This window comes from Crinia signifera, chromosome 5 (genome assembly GCF_055691185.1).
Source record: "Crinia signifera chromosome 5, ASM5569118v1, whole genome shotgun sequence".
Taxonomy (NCBI): domain Eukaryota; kingdom Metazoa; phylum Chordata; class Amphibia; order Anura; family Myobatrachidae; genus Crinia; species Crinia signifera.
The window spans coordinates 329,665,202-329,686,019 of record NC_139221.1 but is presented as its reverse complement, the minus strand read 5'-3'; the positions used below and the strand labels follow the sequence as shown (position 1 = coordinate 329,686,019).

At 51.7% G+C, this 20,818-nt stretch overlaps 1 protein-coding gene across 1 annotated transcript in view; it reads right to left on the bottom strand.

The window, feature by feature from the left end:
* The window catches only part of ARHGAP39 (Rho GTPase activating protein 39), a 190,698-nt gene that overhangs the window by 76,144 nt on the left and 93,736 nt on the right, over positions 1-20,818 (bottom strand). Inside the window, 1 exon segment of the mRNA XM_083144972.1 lies at positions 7,914-9,315. Within this exon segment, the coding sequence (XP_083001098.1) occupies positions 7,914-9,315 (1,402 nt within the window).

Below are 20,818 nucleotides of genomic sequence, written 5' to 3'. Positions count from 1 at the left end.
AGTCCGACGCACAGCTGTGGTGGGCTGTGTCAATATCAGCCGGGATGGACACAGCTCCCACTATATCAGTGTGCTCACAGACTATGGGTTCGAGGACACCTGTGTGCTTTTAGTTTGCCATCTCCTGCGAGAGGGACAGGGACTATGCCCATTGCCCACCCTAGCCACGGCTATGGCGTCAGGTGGTGCCATGACAGACGTCAAGTATAGTGAAGTGTTAGTACAGATCCCGCAGAATCAGTGGCCGTCTGTCTCAGCACAGAGACCACTGCTACCTGTCCAGGTGATGTAGTTAATAGCGCACTGATGAGATGGTGACGTGGGTCACCACCTCTGTGCGCCATTTTAAAAGGGGGAGGTGTAACGATCAGATCAGGTGATCGATCAAATTAACGTATGCCTCCTGTTATGATTATCTGTTCAATCAATGTATGTCTGATATTGGTGTAATAGTTATGTCTCCTGTGAGTATTGGAATCAGGACATGTCTTGTATGTAAACTGTAGGTGACCCTGGTTTTAGTTTGAGGCCTGTATTTCCTCAGTGTGACATCTGTGGACTCCTCCGGAGTTAGGATGTAAGATAAGATCTGAGCCCTCATAAACCATGGTCCAGAAGAAGAGGTTAGAGTTTGTCCCCTTCCTTCACATCTCTTATCAGTGGGTCTGCTATGCAAGGAAAGAGGATCAATCACTTTGAAAACAGCAGACTGTACATTACCAGGGACCTTCCACACTCCTTCAGCATGGAAAGAGTGGAATCCCAAGGGTGGGAGGGATGAGGGAGCCTGCAAGGTATAACTAAGACCTTTCTCCCTATAGTCAGAGTCACTACCTGGGGGTCTAGCAAGCAGGCTGTAGGCGACGAGAGATTTCTTGTGGAGAACCCCCCCACTTCAGGATTGTAAGATACGGTTCTGTCTTTCTTCCCTTTTTATTTTATTTCTGAAATTTGCATTTAAAAATCGTTGTGTGTACTTTTAAAATCATTGTAAAATCTTGTAATTATTTTCTAAAGCTCTGTAGTATTTCTAGGAATAAATAATACATATTCCCAGTTCTGGTTCTGTGTTCCTAAGACTCATTAGCCTCGGAAGAGAAAGGCTGAAAAACGTTACCATTGTTATCTTGTATTGTGTGGTCAGGGGCGAGCCAAGCCGCCCCTTGCGCAGTTTCAGGCGCTAAAATCAGGTTTTGGCTGGTGGCAGTGTACCTCAAGGAAAGGACCCGAGTGACCTGAGTGAACCCCAGTCACGGCCGGCGCTGCTCAGATTGACGTATCGGAGCAGGCGACCGGTGGGTCCGTGACACACACCTGTGCAGCCTCCTTACCTCTAACTATAATACTTACCAAGCTGCTGACCCTACTTCATGGACACTTGCCCAAACCAACCTGGCCCCTTCCCTGAGACCATTACCCCTTGGTGGAGATCAGGACTATTCTGCTGTGAGAAGGACTGTGGTCAGCATGGAACACTAGCTACATACCTCCCACCTGTCCCAGTTACTGAGGGACAGTCCTGTTATTCTGACACTGTCCCATCCGCTGGTCACTGTGTCCTGCGGGCAGGAGGGGACGTGATGCTTGGGGAAGCCTGTGATCGGCGCACATCCCCATTTCCTGATACCAGAGTTGGGAGGATCCAATGTATTGGAAATAGGAGTTGGTAAAAGTACACTGAGATGATCGAGGACGTGACCTACCATAAGCATGACTCAGCCGCTGAGACACGAACCAGGCCGGAATCAGTATGGGGTCTTCAGTCGTGGAGGTGGGCAAGAACGGACATTTCCATGGCTATATAGAACTATAATTATCTATGTTACTAGGTGATTCATCGCGCCCTACAGGCGCTCATCACACCGGCGTAAGGGGCTGCGCCCCCTTAATTTGTGAACGTTTGTATTGTGAGAAATATGGTTAGAATTGTATGAAAGATGCCTGTATTGTAACTTGAGTTATAGGTGAAATGTGTTAAATAGAGAGCATATGATGTGGAAGGGGGTGTGTATTGTTTTGTTTAATTAAAAAGCGGTTACAGAGTAAGATGTACATTGATAGTGTGGATGGTACAGTGACATTTGTGGGTGGGTGTGTGCAATGGTATAGTAGGGTGTTTTTGAGTCAGCGGCTCCCCACTGGCGGAGGTCACGACACAGGAAAACAGGAGGCTGGGTGGTAAAGAATGATAGGGGTATGTGGGCAACACAGCATCAGCAACTCTGCAGTGGTGAAAGTTACGGTTCAGGAGAACAGGAGGCAGGGCAGTGATAGGGGTGTGTGGGCATACGGGGGACTAAAGAGGAGGGTGGGGGACACTGTGCAGCTTCTGCCAGTGGGTGAGGGTCCAGCGTGGCAGTACAGGAATACAGGATGGTGCCCCTGAGTCAGTGTCTCCTCCGCCTGGGTGGGAGTTAGGCTGCATGAGAGCAGGAGGCTGGGTGGTAAAGCATGATAGGGGAATGTGGGAGGGGGGCGCAGGGGGTCTAGAATCGCGGGAGGGGGACGGGAATCGTGGGAGGGGGGTTGCAAATCGCGGGAGGGGGCATGAGTCTGCAAATCGCGGGAGGGTGCACAAGGGGGCCGCGAATTGCGAGAGGGGGGCCGCGGGGTGTGCCGTGAATCGCAGGAGGGGCGGGGGTCCGCAAATTCTGGGGGGGAGGGGGGGGCGCGCAAACCACGGGAGGGTGGGTCGCGGGGAGGGGGGGTGCCGTGAGTCTCGGGAGGGGGGCGGGGGTTTGCAAATCGCGGTAGGGGAGCGCAGCGAATCGCGGGAGGGGGGGTCGTGGGGGTCCTGCGTATAGCGGGAGGTCGCAGGGGGGAGGGGGGCGCCAAAAGTGGGGGGGTTCCCTGGGGAGGCGGGTTTGTGTATCCCGCTGGGCAGGAACGTTATATACACAGGGGATGAGTGACAGATCTGGCTACATATATAAGAGATTCCATCAGCGCGATGGTGAGCCTTCTTTACATGTATCCGATCTGCGGTTATCACACGACTCCTAACCAGCTCTCTGACAGCGACAACCTGGGGAGACCGGAGTGTGAGGCCTGCATAGGGTAGGGAAGTCCCACCAAGCCTTAAGCTGTGCACCTGTATGTGCTGTGCAGCACTCTGAGCCATGTGCACCTGTATGTGCTGTGCAGAACTCTGAGCCATGTGCACCTGTATGCGCTGTGCAGCACTCTGAGCCATGTGCACCTGTATGTGCTGTGCAGCGCTCTGAGCCATGTGCACCCGTATGCGCTGTGCAGCACTCTGAGCCATGTGCACCTGTATGCGCTGTGCAGCACTCTGAGCCATGTGCACCTGTATGTGCTGTGCAGCACTCTGAGCCATGTGCACCTGTATGTGCTGTGCAGAACTCTGAGCCATGTGCACCTGTATGCGCTGTGCAGCACTCTGAGCCATGTGCACCTGTATGTGCTGTGCAGCGCTCTGAGCCATGTGCACCTGTATGCGCTGTGCAGCACTCTGAGCCATGTGCACCTGTATGTGCTGTGCAGCGCTCTGAGCCATGTGCACCTGTATGTGCTGTGCAGCACTCTGAGCCATGTGCACCTGTATGTGCTGTGCAGCACTCTGAGCCATGTGCACCTGTGTGCGCTGTGCAGCACTCAGAGCCATGCGCACCGGTATGTGCTGTGCAGCACTCAGAGCCATGCGCACCGGTATGTGCTGTGCAGCGCTCAGAGCCATGCGCACCGGTATGTGCTGTGCAGCGCTCTGAGCCATGTGCACCCGTATGCGCTGTGCAGCACTCTGAGCCATGTGCACCTGTATGCGCTGTGCAGCACTCAGAGCCATGCGCACCGGTATGTGCTGTGCAGCACTCAGAGCCATGCGCACCGGTATGTGCTGTGCAGCGCTCAGAGCCATGCGCACCGGTATGTGCTGTGCAGCGCTCTGAGCCATGTGCACCCGTATGCGCTGTGCAGCACTCTGAGCCATGTGCACCTGTATGCGCTGTGCAGCACTCTGAGCCATGTGCACCTGTATGCGCTGTGCAGCACTCTGAGCCATGTGCACCTGTATGCGCTGTGCAGCACTCTGAGCCATGTGCACCTGTATGCGCTGTGCAGCACTCTGAGCCATGTGCACCTGTATGTGCTGTGCAGCACTCTGAGCCATGTGCACCTGTATGTGCTGTGCAGCACTCTGAGCCATGTGCACCTGTATGCGCTGTGCAGCACTCTGAGCCATGTGCACCCGTATGCGCTGTGCAGCACTCTGAGCCATGTGCACCCGTATGCGCTGTGCAGCACTCTGAGCCATGTGCACCCGTATGCGCTGTGCAGCACTCTGAGCCATGTGCACCCGTATGCGCTGTGCAGCACTCTGAGCCATGTGCACCCGTATGCGCTGTGCAGCACTCTGAGCCATGTGCACCCGTATGCGCTGTGCAGCACTCTGAGCCATGTGCACCCGTATGCGCTGTGCAGCACTCTGAGCCATGTGCACCTGTATGCGCTGTGCAGCACTCTGAGCCATGTGCACCTGTATGCGCTGTGCAGAACTCTGAGCCATGTGCACCTGTATGCGCTGTGCAGCACTCTGAGCCATGTGCACCTGTATGCGCTGTGCAGCACTCTGAGCCATGTGCACCTGTATGCGCTGTGCAGCACTGAGCCATGTGCACCTGTATGCGCTGTGCAGCACTCTGAGCCATGTGCACCTGTATGCGCTGTGCAGCACTCTGAGCCATGTGCACCTGTATGCGCTGTGCAGCACTCTGAGCCATGTGCACCTGTATGCGCTGTGCAGCACTCTGAGCCATGTGCACCTGTATGCGCTGTGCAGCACTCTTAACCATGTGCAACTGTATGTGCTGTGCAGCACTCTGAGCCATGTGCACCTGTATGTGTTGTGCAGCACTTTCAGCCATGTGCACCTGTATGTGCTGTGCAGCACTCTGAGCCATGTGCATCTGTATGTGCTGTGCAGCACTCTGAGCCATGTGCACCTGTATGCGCTGTGCAGCACTTTCAGCCATGTGCACCTGTATGTGTTGTGCAGCACTTTCAGCCATGTGCACCTGTATGTGCTGTGCAGCACTCTGAGCCATGTGCATCTGTATGTGCTGTGCAGCACTCTGAGCCATGTGCACCTGTATGTGCTGTGCAGCACTCTGAGCCATGTGCACCTGTATGCGCTGTGCAGCACTCTGAGCCATGTGCACCTGTATGCGCTGTGCAGCACTCTGAGCCATGTGCACCCGTATGCGCTGTGCAGCACTCTGAGCCATGTGCACCCGTATGCGCTGTGCAGCACTCTGAGCCATGTGCACCCGTATGCGCTGTGCAGCACTCTGAGCCATGTGCACCTGTATGCGCTGTGCAGCACTCTGAGCCATGTGCACCCGTATGCGCTGTGCAGCACTCTGAGCCATGTGCACCCGTATGCGCTGTGCAGCACTCTGAGCCATGTGCACCCGTATGCGCTGTGCAGCACTCTGAGCCATGTGCATCTGTATGTGCTGTGCAGCACTCTGAGCCATGTGCACCTGTATGTGCGGTGCAGCACTTTCAGCCATGTGCACCTGTATGTGCTGTGCAGCACTCTGAGCCATGTGCACCTGTATGTGCTGTGCAGCACTCTGAGCCATGTGCACCTGTATGCGCTGTGCAGCACTCTGAGCCATGTGCACCTGTATGCGCTGTGCAGCACTCTGAGCCATGTGCACCTGTATGTGCTGTGCAGCACTCTGAGCCATGTGCACCTGTATGTGCTGTGCAGCGCTCTGAGCCATGTGCTTCTTTGCGGCACTTAGATATAAGAATAGGACAATCACTCACTGTAATGCCACAATACATAGCTGAGCCTGTAACCAGCAGATTGCAGGGACCTCAGTATCTGTGGGCCATCTCCAATGTGATCTCTGCAGTACACAATGGTAATGAGTGACGTGTTCTGCATCATGCCTGGTTATATAACTGGGCATACAAGGTGACATGCGTCAGCACTGGCAGCCATCTGACACCAGCATAATGTGACCATCATCTACAGTGACACGGTGACTCTGCCGTTCTCCAGGCATGAGCACTGACTCAGAGAGCAGCAGTAAGAGCTGGGCTTCCGCAGTCACGCTGTCCCTGCTGGGCTTCCGGCATTCGCCCTGTCCCTGCTGGGCTTCCGGCAGTCACACTGTCCCTGCTGGGCTTCCGGCAGTCACACTGTCCGGCTGAGCAAAGCCGTGGTGAGTCACTGGATGTGAGCGAGGACAATGTACAGACCGCATCACATAATCTTCCCAAGTCACTGAGGAAATACAACCTCACATTCAGGACACAGAACACAATCCGTAAGCAAGAAAGATTACAACGGTTTGCACTGTATGATACCCCTTTCAGACAGAAAAGTCTGAAAATCCCGGAAAATACACAGTATTTCAAATGCCGTGTCATTTTGCCGGCAGCCTGACCTCCCTTCACACAGAAGAACAAATTACCGGTTTGAAAATTTCTACCCGGTAATTTTCTGAATAACACGGGTATTTCTTCTGTGTGAAAGGGTCAACACGGGTCATAAATGCCGTGTCCTCGACCCTGGTCAGTTCCAGGAGACACGGGATTTATAACACGGTGTTCCCTTTCACACAGAAAAAGGACTTGTGTATTTAATGAAATTCCCGGGTGGAACTGCTTCACCCGGGTATTTCATTTTCTGTGTGAAAGGGGTATGACTGATTGTACATGTGAGTAAGTTACACGCCTTCTATGTCTCCTCACATGCCGACCAGAACAACTGTCCTACACTGAGGAGCCCAGATGAGGGGACATCACTCTGCCTGTAGCTTGTGTTCTGTGTGGGAAAATGGCATGTGAGTGACTGCTTAGCTGAGCACAGACTCCGATCTCTATGGTTCTCGCTACTTATACCCCATTCACACCAGAAATGCAGGGACAAACCCGGGAATTTAGTTCCCGGGACAAGCAGGGACATTCCCGGGTTTGGACCCATTCACACCAGAAATGTCCCTGCATTTTCTGGTGTGAGAAGGGGGTGGGAAGGAGGCCGGCAGTTGGCGGGATGGCGGCGGAGGTGGGGAGAATACTCACCCCGGTTGCTGGTCCTCTGTGCAGGCCAGGGATCCACACAGGCGGTGGCGCAAATGATGGGACAGGCTGCGGATGAAGATGACGCAGCTCTCCTGTGTCCTCACTGCCACCGGAGAGCTGCGTCATCATCATCCACCGGCTGTCCCGTCATTTGCGCCCGCCGCCTGCATTAATTCCCGTCGGACAGGACACGGAGGACACGGCAACCCGGGTAAGTAAACCCTGTACCTTTCACACCAGCCAGGTCCCCGGGTTGAACCCGGGAACAACCCTGGTACCTAGCCGGGTTGAAATTTGCCCGGGATTTTGTCCCGGGAACCTTTCACACCAGCGCTAGTACCGGATTGTTCCCGGACTCAACCCGGGAATTTAGGCTGGTGTGAATGGGGTATTAGTAACAGACAGAGGAATTACTGGCAGCATAAGGGCGCGCACACAAAAAAGGCAGGGTGCATTTTGAGTTTTTTAAAACTGGGCAGGGTGCGGCACCCCGCAAAACCAGCTACGAGGGAACACTATAACTGGCTGGGACAGCGGATACCACAACAGTTATCCCGGAGAGTCACATTTAGAACATAGCTGCGATAGTTTAGTTAAAGATGAGAAAGTGTCACAATACAGATAATAATGGTACAGGTCCCTTTAACTTTCATTTCATATGTATTCCTACAGTACGACTCATGGGGCATAATGAGTTACCCCAGCATCTGCCCCCCTTTATAGTGTCAGTGACATTATGGAGGCGCTGATGTCTTTCTTTTGGTGCATAAGATGTCACAATAGAGGTCACGAATAATAAACACATTCATAGCTTTCCATCCATATAAACAGACAGGTAAGACAGGGGGACACGTTACCTGAGAGGGATGTAAATACGGCTCCGGTGAGGCCAGGTTGGTCTGGACCGACACACTTTTTTCCAGTAGTATTTGCGGAAACCCAAGTTTTTCAAAGGTGCTTCTCTTCCAGTGTCTGCTGTCCTGCTGCGCCAGGGCTTCGTCCTCACTGAACGCTCTGACCACAGGGCCGGGCATGGGCAAAGGTACGGCACCGTCACTCTCATACCCAGAGCCATCCTTCTGAGAGTCCCAACTGCTCCTCTGCTTCATGTGGAAATGCGCCTGCTGGGCCTCCCACGCCAGCCGCGCCTGAGCCATGAACGCTTCCGGAGAGCCGCGGTGCATATCGGCCTCGGAGGACCGGCTCTCCGTTCTGCTCATCAGTGGCCGGTTGGGCATGGACGAAGGCCTCTCCTCCACCATGACCTGCTCATTCAGGGCCTCTCTCTCGGCAGAGCCGTCGGATGGTGCAGAGTTGGGCTCCAGAGACAAAGACGGTTTCCTACTTTTCCGTTTCCGGGTGTTGGGGGAATAATTGGCAGAAGACATGGTGTCCTGCTGGCTGGACCAGGACATAGAATCTTCCGCATGGAACTGCTGCTGTTGCTGGCTCTGTCGCAATTCCGAACCCTCCATACTGCTGTAGTCTCCAGACTTAACCTCCAGACGCTGATCCCTCATATATGGTGGGTTATGCTGTAAGGAATATGATCCGCCGATGGTGTTAGGGGTGTACTTATGCCTAATACCGGTTTTCATCTTTGGGCTGGAACCTGACTGCTCCACGTAGACCAGCTGGCGCACGTACTCCTTCCCCGCAGGACTGTAATCCAGGCTCATGAACCGGTCGGAGCCTTTCTGTTTGGTCAGCACCAGCTGTTGGTAGGGAGAGTTGGACGACTGTTTGGGGCATTGCAGGAACGTATGTGGCTTGCGAATAGGTGACTTCTGTGGTGACATTGCCCTGTAATTACCGCTGGCATCATACTGCATGTCCATGGGGGGCTCGTCGTAGATCGGAGCCTGGTACTCCGTGGGAGGCTCCTCGTAGAGTGGGGGCTCATAGGCGTAGCGGGGAGAAGACGGCTGGGACTCATTGGAGTGTTTTCTATGTTGGGATTGCAAGGTGCAGAACGATTCCCCTCGCCCCATGAGCGGGGAACAAGAACCGACGTGATCCGCTCTCTTCATATACGGCGATTGTTTTCTGTCAGAGAAAAAGACGGAGTTGTCGGTGTCGACGGAGAAAGTCTGCATGATGGGTGAGGGCTGCCCCCCTGAGGGCCGGCGAGTTCGGGTGCCTTGTGGATTGTCGGTGGTGTATCCGTTCCCCTGATGCATCAGGAAGCTGGGCTCCCGGTCGGTGACTTTGATCAGCATTCGCTCTTTGGTGCCTGTGTTCCATCTGAGAGATGACATCCTGCACAGAGAGACAAGAAAAGGAAAGGAAACATTACCTACTGAGGGTACCTGTCATGTGCACACAGCTAGCTAGGGTGAGTGGGGGGTGACACCATAATCACAGCAATAGGAGGGGGTGCCCCTACCGGCACATGGTGCAATGACAGAGATACATAACTGAAGCCTGTCCTCATCATGCACAATCCTATTACTTCTTGGTGGTACCATGATTCCTGAGAGCACAGCAGAAGTAGTAATGCTGATGGGAACTGTAGTCTTTCACAAGTTACTTTACAGGAAACCCATTTTGTTATTAGTCTATTTATCAGACTGACAGCTACTGCAGCCAATCACAGTCTCAGTAGATGATAGGTGAAAACGGAAGCAGTAAGGACAAAGTCCAGCAGGCAATCTGTAGTTCTGAGCTGCTGTCACCCTATCCTTTATGTATCTTATCTAGCAATTACTTCTGCATTAACCGGCAAGATAACTGGAGCTACTGTTCCAGACATGTAACATCCGTGTTACACAGAAGTATCATGTAGAGGAGCGATAAGGATATACAACAGCTTCTAATAAATCACATATACCAGACGCGTGTCATTCCCAGGCTGGATATTATCCCACAGGTTCTACCCTGTGCAGTACACTGGTCTGTGGGGGGGTGACTGTCTGTAGGGGCCAGAACCACACAACCATCATCTGGATACATCACTACACAGTCCATTCAGTAGAAGTATTGCTAGAACGTCTCCCCTGGGAATGTTTAACAACAAGTTATTGCACTGTGTCATTATTTAATGTCTTTCAAAATACATTCAAATAGAAGTAAAAGAATTTATACAATTAATAATTCATACACACTGGCAATGTAGTAATACAAAGGATAATACAGCACATAGTGGAAGGCAGCAGAAGTGATTTACACACCCACACACATTACAGATTGTGCACGCAGCTCGCACAGCCAGAAAGCCCGGAGAGTCACTACTGCAACAACGAGCAGAGGCAGCTGTGCCTGACATGTCAGAGGATCATATTCCACACGGCCAGCGTAATGAAGCTGATCAGGGGCATGGCCAGTCACAGAGCATGCCTGACATCGCGGAGAGGGTACGCCTGCAGTCCATCCCTAACCCCCTCTACCCTGGGCTGCACCTGCAGCAGCTTCCCATAACAGGGCCCTGCAGGCACCAAGCTACTCAGGATCCAGAGCATATCGCAACGGCAAGCTCCAAACATCAGGGAGGAACATGGAAGCTTCCACGTGAACGGCCAGGAATTATGAAACCACATAAATGCAGGACTGCACTAAGCACATAGGACATACATACATATATATATATATATACTGAAGTGACATCACAGAGGAGACTGCTCTCAGCACGTAGGACATATATATACACTGCAGTGACATCACAGAGATGAGACGGCTACATGAAAGATGGGGCAAAGCAGCACCTATATTTAAGGTGGGGTACAGCGATGCCGATAAGGGTAAGGCGGGGTACAGCGACGCCGATAAGGGTAAGGCGGGGTATAGCGACGCCGATAAGGGTAAGGCGGGGTACAGCGACGCCGATAAGGGTAAGGCGGGGTATAGCGACGCCGATAAGGGTAAGGCGGGGTACAGCGACACCGGTAAGCCTAAAGCGGGGTACAGCGACATCGGTAAGCCTAAGGCGGGGTACAGCGACATCGGTAAGCCTAAGGCGGGGTACAGCGATGCCGGTAAGGGTAAGGCGGGGTACAGCGACGCCGGTAAGCCTAAGGCGGTGTACAGCGACGCCGGTAAGCGTAAGGCGGGGTACAGCGACGCCGGTAAACGTAAGGCGGGGTACAGCGACGCCGGTAAGAGTAGGGCGGGGTACAGTGACGCCGGTAAGCGTAAGGTGGGGTACAGCGACGCCGATAAGTGTAAGGCGGGGTACAGCGACGCCGATAAGTGTAAGGCGGGGTACAGCGACACCGGTAAGTGTAAGGCGGGGTACAGCGACGCCGGTAAGTGTAAGGTGGGGTACAGCGACACTGATAAGTGTAAGACAGGGTATAGCGACACTGATAAGTGTAAGGCGGGGTACAGCGACTCCGGTAAGTGTAAGGCGGGGTACAGCGACACTGATAAGTGTAAGACAGGGTATAGCGACACTGATAAGTGTAAGGCGGGGTACAGCGACTCCGGGAAGTGTAAGGCGGGGTACAGCGACACTGATAAGTGTAAGGCGGGGTACAGCGACTCCGGTAAGTGTAAGGCGGGGTACAGCGACACTGATAAGTGTAAGGCGGGGTACAGCGACTCCGGTAAGTGTAAGGCGGGGTACAGCGACACTGATAAGTGTAAGGCGGGGTACAGCGACGCCGGTAAGTGTAAGGCGGGGTACAGCGACGCCGGTAAGTGTAAGGTGGGGTACAGCGACACTGATAAGTGTAAGACAGGGTATAGCGACACTGATAAGTGTAAGGCGGGGTACAGTGACACTGATAAGTGTAAGGCGGGGTACAGCGACACTGATAAGTGTAAGACGGGGTACAGTGACACTGATAAGTGTAAGGCGGGGTACAGCGACACTGATAAGTGTAAGGCGGGGTACAGCGACTCCGGTAAGTGTAAGGCGGGGTAAAGCGACACCAGTAAGCGTAAGGCGGGGTACAGCGACGCCGGTAAGCGTAAGGTGGGGTACAGCGACGCCGATAAGTGTAAGGCGGGGTACAGCGACGCCGATAAGTGTAAGGCGGGGTACAGCGACACCGGTAAGTGTAAGGCGGGGTACAGCGACGCCGGTAAGTGTAAGGTGGGGTACAGCGACACTGATAAGTGTAAGACAGGGTATAGCGACACTGATAAGTGTAAGGCGGGGTACAGCGACTCCGGTAAGTGTAAGGCGGGGTACAGCGACACTGATAAGTGTAAGACGGGGTATAGCGACACTGATAAGTGTAAGGCGGGGTACAGCGACTCCGGGAAGTGTAAGGCGGGGTACAGCGACACTGATAAGTGTAAGGCGGGGTACAGCGACTCCGGTAAGTGTAAGGCGGGGTACAGCGACACTGATAAGTGTAAGGCGGGGTACAGCGACGCCGGTAAGTGTAAGGCGGGGTACAGCGACGCCGGTAAGTGTAAGGTGGGGTACAGCGACACTGATAAGTGTAAGACAGGGTATAGCGACACTGATAAGTGTAAGGCGGGGTACAGTGACACTGATAAGTGTAAGGCGGGGTACAGCGACACTGATAAGTGTAAGACAGGGTATAGCGACACTGATAAGTGTAAGGCGGGGTACAGCGACACCGGTAAGTGTAAGGCGGGGTACAGTGACACTGATAAGTGTAAGGCGGGGTACAGCGACTCCGGTAAGTGTAAGGCGGGGTACAGCGACTCCGGTAAGTGTAAGGCGGGGTACAGCGACTCCGGTAAGTGTAAGGCGGGGTACAGCGACACTGATAAGTGTAAGGCGGGGTACAGCGACACCGATAAGTGTAAGACGGGGTACAGCGACACTGATAAGTGTAAGGCGGGGTACAGCGACACTGATAAGTGTAAGGCGGGGTACAGCGACATCGGTAAGTGTAAGGCGGGGTACAGTGACACTGATAAGTGTAAGGCGGGGTACAGCGACACCGATAAGTGTAAGACGGGGTACAGTGACACTGATAAGTGTAAGGCGGGGTACAGCGACACTGATAAGTGTAAGACAGGGTACAGCGACACTGATAAGTGTAAGGCGGGGTACAGCGACACTGATAAGTGTAAGGCGGGGTACAGCGACACCGGTAAGTGTAAGGCGGGGTACAGTGACACTGATAAGTGTAAGGCGGGGTACAGCGACACCTGTAAGTGTAAGGCGGGGTACGGCGACACCGGTAAGTGTAAGGCGGGGTACAGTGACACTGATAAGTGTAAGGCGGGGTACAGCGACACCGATAAGTGTAAGACGGGGTACAGTGACACTGATAAGTGTAAGGCGGGGTACAGTGACACTGATAAGTGTAAGGCGGGGTACAGCGACACTGATAAGTGTAAGGCGGGGTACAGTGACACCGATAAGTGTAAGGCGGGGTACAGCGGCTCCGGTAAGTGTAAGGCGGGGTACAGCGACACTGATAAGTGTAAGGCGGGGTACAGTGACACCGATAAGTGTAAGGCGGGGTACAGCGACTCCGGTAAGTGTAAGGCGGGGTACAGTGACACTGATAAGTGTAAGGCGGGGTACAGCGACACTGATAAGTGTAAGGCGGGGTACAGTGACACTGATAAGTGTAAGGCGGGGTACAGCGACACTGATAAGTGTAAGACGGGGTACAGTGACACTGATAAGTGTAAGGCGGGGTACAGCGACACTGATAAGTGTAAGCCGGGGTACAGCGACACCGGTAAGTGTAAGGCGGGGTACGGCGACACCGGTAAGTGTAAGGCGGGGTACAGTGACACTGATAAGTGTAAGGCGGGGTACAGCGACACCGATAAGTGTAAGACGGGGTACAGTGACACCGATAAGTGTAAGACGGGGTACAGTGACACTGATAAGTGTAAGGCGGGGTACAGTGACACCGATAAGTGTAAGGCGGGGTACAGCGACACCGATAAGTGTAAGACGGGGTACAGTGACACTGATAAGTGTAAGGCGGGGTACAGTGACACCGATAAGTGTAAGGCGGGGTACAGCGACACCGATAAGTGTAAGGCGGGGTACAGCGGCTCCGGTAAGTGTAAGGCGGGGTACAGCGACACTGATAAGTGTAAGGCGGGGTACAGTGACACCGATAAGTGTAAGGCGGGGTACAGCGACTCCGGTAAGTGTAAGGCGGGGTACAGTGACACTGATAAGTGTAAGGCGGGGTACAGCGACACTGATAAGTGTAAGACGGGGTACAGTGACACTGATAAGTGTAAGGCGGGATACAGCGACACTGATAAGTGTAAGGCGGGGTACAGCGACTCCGGTAAGTGTAAGGCGGGGTACAGCAACACTGATAAGTGTAAGGCGGGGTACAGCGACACTGATAAGTGTAAGACGGGGTACAGCGACACTGATAAGTGTAAGGCGGGGTACAGCGACACTGATAAGTGTAAGGCGGGGTACAGTGACACTGATAAGTGTAAGGTGGGGTACAGCGACACCGGTAAGTGTAAGGCGGGGTACAGCGACACCGATAAATGTAAGATGGGGTACAGCGACACCGATAAGTGTACGGCAGTGGCTATGTACCCAGGATCCCTCAGGAGAGTACAGATATTCCCCAGGTAATGGGCCATCCTCTGCTCTCAGTATTACTGTAACCAGTGCCAGGGCTGTGATGGTGCAGCAGTGAGACGTGTCAGGGAATGATGGATACTAATGAGGTGTCAGGAAGCGCACAGAGAGGTGACAGGTCTGACATTGTATAGGGAATAACTGGGGAGTAGACAGCATCTTTATCTGTGACGAGAGGGCAAGCGTGCATAATGAGTAACGCAATCCCTGGGCTATTACATATACATTCCCTATCTACTCACCCTGCGTCACCTAACCTCCTCCTGTCTGGAACCCAATCACGTGCCACGTTACACTCTGTACAAGTCTCCCTGGCTTTTAACACTCCCTTAACAAATACCTCTGTATTGAAAGGTACCAGCCCCCTCATTACTCTGCTCCCCTACACATTCACTCACTGTACACCCTTCCCAGTTCACCCTGTCCTCTTAGTATGCAGGTTCCTACAGGCAGGGCCCTCCTTCCTGTAGATATTCCCTCACACAGTCAATGTCACCAGCACTCAACTTTCCTGTCTCCTCCTCCCCTTCCAATGCACTGATGTTAATGTCCATAGGTTGGCCACTTACTGCTGAACTGACTATTCCTAGCGTCAGTGTACTACCCTACCAAGCATGGAATGATATAGTAATGTGTACTGTGTACTGTGAACCAGAGGGAGTGGGAGAGTGAAGGGGAAAACTTCTGAGACATGGGGCGAAATGTACTAAGCCTTGAACCGACCAATAGCTGCTGCCGTTTTTCAAACACGGAGCCGATTGGCTGGTACATTATCTCTGATCACTTACAGAGCCGATTGGCTGGTACATTATCTCGGATCACTTACAGAGCCGATTGGCTGGTACATTATCTCTGATCACTTACAGAGCCGATTGGCTGGTACATTATCTCTGATCACTTACAGAGCCGATTGGCTGGTACATTATCTCTGATCACTTTTCCAGCTGAGTACATCTGGCCCAGGGTGGGAAATACATGATGGTCTCAGCAGCTGTAGTCAGGACTGCGTGGGACAAATATATGGCGAAGGGTAAAATAAACACACTACAAGAACACAGGCACATAAAGGGCAGAGCAGTGTCTATGGAAATGACCACCAGCAGCCTCCTGGACAGGTCACTGCAGGCATCGCACACATTGGGTACCCCAATCATATGTACAACCACCTGGAGTCAGAGGTATGATGGGTGCATATGAGGACACACCATGCTGCACTCTCCTGGATAACAGATCCACGTAATATCCTCTGTCGGCCGAGGATTCAGTCAGTGCAGCACCAAGGAGGCTGCAGGCGATATGCACCACAGTGACCCAATTACATTGTAGCCATGACAGTAACCTGGGGAGAACTGGCTGATTATTACTGGAGCACTAAAAGCGATGACCTTTAGAAGTTTGCATTTCCCCTTACTACACTATATCCGCCTCCAGGTGTATCAGACTACGGATCCGAACATGGGTCTCTACGAGAGAGGTGATGTGAGCATTCCGCTACCGACAGATCACCCTGTTCAATACACGGCACCATAACAGATATACAATAATGTATTCTTCCCTCAGGATGCTGCAATATGCTCTGCCACTATTCTAAACTAATGTAATCCACTGGTAGTCACATGACTGTAGGATGAGAGACAGCTCCTGATTGGGCAGACATTTACAGCTAGATTTCTTATGGTGTGTACACACGGTGAGATGTGCCATGCGATGTGATCAGATCGCATCAGGACTCGCATCGCACGGCATGCATGTAATGGCACAATAATTACTATATAGATCTGCACTATATAGACAAGGCAGCCAAGACTATCTGCCTTGCGATACGTGAACGCGCATCGGGATCGCAAGCAGATCGCAAGGGTTAAAACCATTGCGATCTGCATGTGATCTGCATGAGATGCCGACACGATGTTGTCTATATCGTCACCGTGTGTACACACTATTAGTCACAGTACAGGGCGCTGTGTTTCTTAGTCACAGTACAGGACGCTGTATTTCTTAGTCACAGTACAGGGCGCTGTATTTCCTAGTCACAGTACAAGGCGCTGTATTTCTTAGTCACAGTACAGGGCGCTGTGTTTCTTAGTCACAGTACCGGGCGCTGTGTTTCTTAGTCACAGTACAGGGCGCTGTGTTTCTTAGTCACAGTACAGGGCGCTGTGTTTCTTAGTCACAGTACAGGGCGCTGTATTTCCTAGTCACAGTACAGGGCGCTGTATTTATTAGTCACAGTACAGGACGCTGTATTTCTTAGTCACAGTACAGGGCGCTGTATTTCTTAGTCACAGTACAGGGCGCTGTATTTCTTAGTCACAGTACAGGGCGCTGTATTTCTTAGTCACAGTACAGGGCGCTGTATTTCTTAGTCACAGTACAGGGCGCTGTATTTCTTAGTCACAGTACAGGGCGCTGTATTTCTTAGTCACAGTACAGGACGCTGTATTTCTTAGTCACAGTACAGGACGCTGTATTTCTTAGTCACAGTACAGGGCGATGTATTTCCTAGTCACAGTACAGGGCGCTGTATTTCTTAGTCACAGTACAGGGCGCTGTATTTCTTAGTCACAGTACAGGGCGCTGTATTTCTTAGTCACAGTACAAGGCACTGTATTTCTTAGTCACAGTACAGGGCGCTGTATTTCTTAGTCACAGTACAGGGCGCTGTATTTCTTAGTCACAGTACAGGGCGCTGTATGTCTTAGTCACAGTACAGGGCGCTATATTTCTAAGTCACAGTACAGGGCGCTGTATTTCCTAGTCACAGTACAGGGCGCTGTATTTCCTAGTCACAGTACAGGGCGCTATATTTCTAAGTCACAGTACAGGGCGCTGTATTTCTTAGTCACAGTACAGGGCGCTATATTTCTAAGTCACAGTACAGGGCGCTGTATTTCTAAGTCACAGTACAGGGCGCTGTATTTCTTAGTCACAGTACAGGGCGCTGTATTTCTTAGTCACAGTACAGGACGCTGTATTTCTTAGTCACAGTACAGGACGCTGTATTTCTTAGTCACAGTACAGGACGCTGTGTTTCTTAGTCACAGTACAGGACGCTGTGTTTCTTAGTCACAGTACAGGGCGCTGTGTTTCTTAGTCACAGTACAGGGCGCTGTATTTCTTAGTCACAGTACAGGGCGCTGTATTTCTTAGTCACAGTACAGGGCGCTATATTTCTTAGTCACAGTACAGGGCGCTGTATTTCTTAGTCACAGTACAGGGCGCTGTGTTTCTTAGTCACAGTACAGGGCGCTGTGTTTCTTAGTCACAGTACAGGGCGCTGTATTTCTTAGTCACAGTACAGGGCGCTGTATTTCTTAGTCACAGTACAGGGCGCTGTATTTCTTAGTCACAGTACAGGGCGCTATATTTCTAAGTCACAGTACAGGGCGCTGTATTTCTTAGTCACAGTACAGGGCGCTGTATTTCTTAGTCACAGTACAGGGCGCTGTATTTTTTTAGTCACAGTACAGGGCGCTGTATTTCTTAGTCACAGTACAGGGCGCTGTATTTCTTAGTCACAGTACAGGGCGCTGTATTTCTTAGTCACAGTACAGGGCGCTATATTTCTAAGTCACAGTACAGGGCGCTATATTTCTTAGTCACAGTACAGGGCGCTGTATTTCTTAGTCACAGTACAGGGCGCTATATTTCTTAGTCACAGTACAGGGCGCTGTATTTCTTAGTCACAGTACAGGGCGCTGTGTTTCTTAGTCACAGTACAGGGCTCTGTGTTTCTTAGTCACAGTACAGGGCGCTGTATTTCTTAGTCACAGTACAGGGCGCTATATTTCTAAGTCACAGTACAGGGCGCTGTATTTCTTAGTCACAGTACAGGGCGCTGTATTTCTAAGTCACAGTACAGGGCGCTGTATTTCTTAGTCACAGTACAGGGCGCTGTATTTCTTAGTCACAGTACAGGGCGCTATATTTCTTAGTCACAGTACAGGACGCTATATTTCTTAGTCACAGTACAAGGCGCTGTATTTCTTAGTCACAGTACAGGGCGCTGTATTTCTTAGTCACAGTACAGGACGCTATATTTCTTAGTCACAGTACAGGGCGCTATATTTCTTAGTCATAGTACAGGGCGCTATATTTCTTAGTCATAGTACAGGGCGCTATATTTCTTAGTCATAGTACAGGGTGCTATATTTCTTAGTCATAGTACAGGGCGCTATATTTCTTAGTCATAGTACAGGGCGCTGTATTTCTTAGTCATAGTACAGGGCGCAGGCAGAAAACACCCAGAGAAGGCAGCAAGTGAGGAATTGCCCATGGTCAGAAAGATGATTCTGCGCACAGGCCCTATTAGACAGACAGTAATTGGAAGGATGGCAGCGGGCACAAAATGGAAAATTGTCAGGGCCCGATAAAAGGTTCCAGGCTGCCCTAGACTAATACACATGTAGCTCCCTGTGTAATGCTGTTAAACACATGTGTATGGGTGCTCATGGCCTCGCCAGTCAAACTGCCCATGGGCATGTAATAAAGGTTATACAACTGGCATGTAGGATCTAACACATTATAGCAAGTAATGCAGGGCTCCACAAAACCTGGGGGGGGACAGGACCAGATTCGGCTTTCGGGGAACCAGATTTGCCAGAAAGCGGATCGCACTGGGCAGAGTGGAGGCTAGCGTTAATGGAAACAGCCGGGCAAAGCAGTGGAAAACACGCCCGAACCCGGCTGTATCCGAGTAGCTATTTCATACCTTGAGGTGGCTCACAAACCAATCAGAGCTCACGGTTTGACAGCCAATCAGGAGTGGCAGTCAAAGTCTTCATCGCACTCCGAAAGCATTAGGGCCTACATACCAGTTGTATAACCTTCATTACATGCCCATGGGCAGTATAACAGTGGGCATGGAGAGGGGAGGATGAGGGGAAATCCCTGGTGGCAGCGAGAATGAACCAGTGGCAACGAGCATGCAACCCCCTAATAGGCATTACGGCATGTGGTACTATATGCAATGGGCATTACAGTGTGTGGCATAATGTGTAATGGGCATTATGGCATGTGGTATAATATGTAATGGGTACGGTGTACATTTTCTGTCCCATTTCTTCGTTTATCTGGCTGCTACACTTTCATCCTGGCTCCTAGATTTTAAAAAAATTGTCGAGCCCTGAAGCAAGGGTGCCATCAGTTAGTTACATTGGCACAGCATCAGGCAGTCACCTTAACAACACTACCCCCCACAATAAATTGGGAAGGGTAATAGGTAACAAGTATGGAATAAATTAGGCCTTTATTTTATTCCTCTACTACTACAAACCCACCCAGCCCCCCCAGTCCTCGCGCCCTAGGCTACAGCCTCATCAAGCACTGCGGGTCTGGCTGGGATTATAGCACTAATCTGACCTTATTACACAGTACAGTGGTGGCCTCTAGTGACAGTGGTGTAATATGGAGCCCACACAGGTTCCTGCATGTACGTACAGTAATGTTCCCTGGAGGAATGTGACTATCACCGTCACTCGGGAGGCACTGGGAGAAGCCGCAGAAGGTCTCGGTAACCTTGAAGAAAGAACAGCACCTCCGAACAATTTCATATTGATTGCCGGGCATTAAATTAAAGGGGTAGTGGGGATCTTTAATGTTTCATGCTCCAGTGCTCATGTGTTGTTCTACTCTCGCTAACCGAGAAGTGTGAGGAAGACGCCATGAATAATTCACCAGCTGTAGCCTCATGTTTATTTTAAGCTCTGATCACAAAGCACCTGAGCTGACAGGTCCGTGTTCTGGTGATGAGCTGTCTGCCGCAGAGTCCTCTCTCCAGCCGCGCCGCACACCCAAATCTCCATTACTTAGCAAAGGGTCAATAACCAACAACAGCATCTCCTATCTAACAGAGCGGAGACCAGATCTGCCACCTATAAAGCCACTTACTGACATTCAGGACGCAGGCAGAAAGTACAGATTGCAGTGTATGTCTGTGAGATAGGTTTGCCTGTCCCGAGATTCCATCCCAGGTACTCCCAAACCCCACTCGCTCTGCAGACATAAGCCTCTGCTCCGTTCTAGGTGTTAGATGTGCCCAGCATCTCACTGATCAGATGCTTGAACTGACTGACTCCGGGCTCAATACGGAATTAGTGTCATTGATCAGAATTTATTTATCTGTAAATGAAGCGGATCATCAAGGCAAAGCCTCCGCCACATAGTCTACAACCCATCCGCGGCTTCTCAGGCGGAGGTCCTTGTGGATCCGGAAAGAGGAATCGATATCACCATGGAAACGCTGCAGACAGAAAGGAATGGTGAGATAGG